A 3674-nucleotide genomic window follows, 5' to 3' on the forward strand; every position below is an offset into this window, starting at 1 on the left:
AGAGAGAGAGAGAGAGAGTCTCACTCTGTCATCCAGGCTGGCATGCAGTGGCGTGATCTCGGCTCACTACAACCTCCACCTCCCAGGTTCAAGCAATTCTCATGCCTCAGCTTCCCAAGTAGCTGTGATTACAGGTGCATGCCACCACGTCTGGCTAATTTTCTATTTTAGTAGAGACGGGGTTTTGCCATGTTGGCCAGGCCAGTCTCGAACTCCTGACCTCAAGCAATCTGCCTGCCTCGGCCTCCCAAAACGCTGGGATTACAGGCATGAGTCACCATACCCCACCTCCATGTGGTTTCAAACTGCATGTATTCCTCTCTTCCTCTCTCTCAGCAACTTGTCAAATATAATAAGCATATGAGATAATTCCACAAGGGCCATGAAGAATTCTTTAATGCCCTCAAATAGTTGAGACAGAGCCTCAGATTATAAGAACCATCACTTTAAAGTCACTGCTGGCAGCATGCCTGATAGCACAAGAATGAGTGTTCAAATCAGGATTGTTTTCTTCCTAAACATCCATGTATTAAAATAATAAAAGTCTTTATATATCAGCTATTGATCAGAGCCTGGTAGGGTCTAAGAAAATTTATTCTAGATGCTTCCTTCCAGCTTTTACTCAGGATCACCTGAACAGTGGAAAATAAAAGAAACTCTGGCTGCTTCTTACCTTAATGTTACATGCCAGAGCTTTCCCATCATCTCCTTTAAGCATCAGTTTCATTCTTTGAAGGGACTGCATGGCTTTTACAAAGTCAGTTGCCTCTTGGTACTGTATGAAGGCCTCAAATGTCTGTAAGCCAAAGCTAAAACCCCAAAGCTCCTGTCAGTCATTACTTCTCTGCCAAGCATAAGGAGATCCACATTCTTGATCTTCCCAAAACTTTCAAAGACTACCCAAAGGATCTCTTCACATGGCTTCTCCTTGCTAGAACCTTTAGGTGCAAACCATTTACAGGGCAAGTCTTCAAAATATATGGAATCTGGGCTCTTCTCATGGTCCTTCAGCCCCGTCATTCAACGAGGGCTCTTTTCCCTTGGGGAAGTGCTCCCATTCTCCCTGGGCATCTATAGCCACTACTTTTAAGTCTTTTTTCAAACCACTTAACTCGATAATCTTCCCATGTAACTTTGCCTTCAGGATCTGAATCAAACTTCGGGTCTTAGCCTCACCCTCAAATTGAATGAAGTCCTCTGTACTCTTGGAAAGCCAAACTGTGGTGAACTGGTCAGAGCAAATCAGGCTCTTCAGCTGGTCAAGAACTTCCCAGTTAGAGAAGGGCCTCACAGGTTCTAGACTCCCTGGAAGCAATATGCTGATCAACAATTTTGCTATGGGCTTGAGGTAGAGGTGCTGAGCTGCATAGAGCTCTGTTGCCTCAAGAGTTATCATACACCACTGTGACTGCCATGGTGTCCTCAGACCACCTTAGAGAGCGAAAGAGAAAATTTTGATACAGATGGAGTAATACACAGATTTGGATTGTGATATGGTGTTGGCATTGCTGGACTTAGAACAAATTGATAAGAAAAGCTATACTACAAGTAGAATTAAAATAATATCTTCTGATTCCTGGAACTAATAAGTTATTTCAGCAGGGCTTCCGAATATAAGGTTAATACAAAAAAGTCGATAGCCTTCCTATATAACAGCAACGAAGAAGTAGAATTTGAAATTTAAAACTCAATACCATTTACATTAGCACACAAAACAATGAGATACTTAGTTAGAAATCTTACAAAATATGTACAAGATCTATACAAGGTAAAAAAAACTAAATATGTGGTCCACGAATAAGAAGCCTCAAGATGTCAGTTCTTGCCAACTTGATCAATAGATTCAATGCAATCCCAATCAAAATCCCAGTGAGTTATTTTGTGGATATTGGCAAACTGATTCTAAAGTTTATATGGAGAGGCAAAAGATCCAGAATAGCTAACTCAATATTGAAGAAGAACAAAGTTGGAGAACTTGACACCATCAAGACTTACTATAAAGCTATAGCAATCAAGATAGTGGTTTGGTAAAAGAAAAGACAAACACATCAATAGAACAGAATAGAAAGTCCAGAGAGGCCCACATAAATACAGTCAACTGATCTTTAAAAAAGAGGAGCAAAGACAATATAACAGAGCAAAGATAGTCTTTTCAAAAAATGATGCTGGAACATTTAGACATCCACAAGACCTTGCATATGGCAATGACTTTTAGATGTAACACCAAAGGCACATTCTAGAAAAGAAATAATTGATAAGTTGGATTTCATTACAATTTAAAATTTCTGCTCTGCAAAACACACTGTCAAGAGAATAAAAGATAAGCCACAGACTGGGAGAAAATATTTGCAAAAGATATGTCAGATAAAGAATGGTTATCCAAAATATACAAAGAACTCTTAAAACTCAACAATAAGAGTACAATCTGATTTAAAATGGACCAAAGCCCTAATAGACATCTCCCCAAAGAAGATACACCAGATGGCAAAAAAGCATATGAAAAGATGCTTCACATCATATGTCATCAGGAAAATGCAAATTAAAACAACAATGAGATACCACCACACACCTATTAGAATGGCCAAAATCCAGAACACTGACCACACCAAATGAGGTCTCCCTAAGGAAGAAGTATCACAATGAGCATGTGGTACAACAGAAACTCTCATTCATTGCTGGTGGAAATGCAAAATGGTACAGTCATTTCAGAAGACGATTTAGCAGTTTCTCACAAAACTAAACATACTCTTGCCATATGATCCAGCAATGCGCACTCCTTGTTATTTCTCCAAAGGAATTGAAAATTTATGTCCAAACAAAACTTGCATATAATGTTTATAGCAGCTTTATTCATAATTGTCAAAACCTGGAAGGAACCAAGATGTTCTTCAGTAGGTGAATGGATTAATAAACCGTGGTACATCCAGACAATGGATTATTATTCAGCCCCAAAAGAAATGAGTTATCAAGCCATGAAATATGTGGAAGAAACTTAAGTGCATCTTCCTAAGTGAAAGAAGCCAATCTGAAAAGGCAACATACTATATGATTCCTATTACATAACATTTTGGAAAAGGCAAAACCATGTAAACAGTAAAAGATCTGTGGCTGCCATGAATTTGAGGGGAGGGAAGGATGAATAGGCTGAGCACAGAGGATTTTAGGGCAGTTGGAGCTATGCTGTATGATACTGTAATGATGGATACATGTCATTAACATTTGTCCAAAACCACAGAATGTTCAACACCAAGATTGAACCCTAATGTAAACTATGGACTTTGGGTTATGATGATGTGTCAATGTAGGTTCACCGATTGTCACACATATAACCACTCTGGTGGGAGATGTTAATCACGGGGAGGCTAGGCATGTGTAGGAGCAGGAGTATGTGGGACCTCTATATTTTCTGCTCAATTTTCTTCTTCTTCTTCTTCTTTTTTTTTTTCTGAGACATAGTCTTGCTCTGTCACCTAGGCTGGAGTGCAGTGGCGTGATCTTGGCTCACTGCAACCTCCACCTCCCAGGTTCCAGTGATTCTCCTGCCTCAGCCTCCTGAGTAGCTTGGATTACAGGCGTGCGCCACCACGCCCAGCTAATTTCATGTTTTAGTAGAGACAGGGTTTCACCATGTTGGCCAGGCTGGTCTCGAACTCCTGACTTCAGGCGATTCACCT

General features: G+C 40.1%; 1 protein-coding gene across 1 annotated transcript in view; it reads right to left on the reverse strand.

The window, feature by feature from the left end:
* The window catches only part of LOC108530529 (A-kinase anchor protein 17B), an 8091-nt gene extending 7071 nt beyond the window's left edge, over positions 1-1020 (reverse strand). Inside the window, exons 1-2 of the mRNA XM_017873510.1 lie at positions 901-1020; positions 674-796 (exon numbers count right to left, since the gene is read on the reverse strand). Coding sequence (XP_017728999.1) covers positions 674-796; positions 901-1020 — 243 coding nt within the window. The remainder of the gene's footprint in view (positions 1-673; positions 797-900) is intronic.
* Between the last annotated feature and the right edge of the window lie 2654 nt (positions 1021-3674).

Source organism: Rhinopithecus bieti, unplaced genomic scaffold, assembly GCF_001698545.2.
Source record: "Rhinopithecus bieti isolate Rb0 unplaced genomic scaffold, ASM169854v2 scaffold_8300, whole genome shotgun sequence".
NCBI classification, from domain to species: domain Eukaryota; kingdom Metazoa; phylum Chordata; class Mammalia; order Primates; family Cercopithecidae; genus Rhinopithecus; species Rhinopithecus bieti.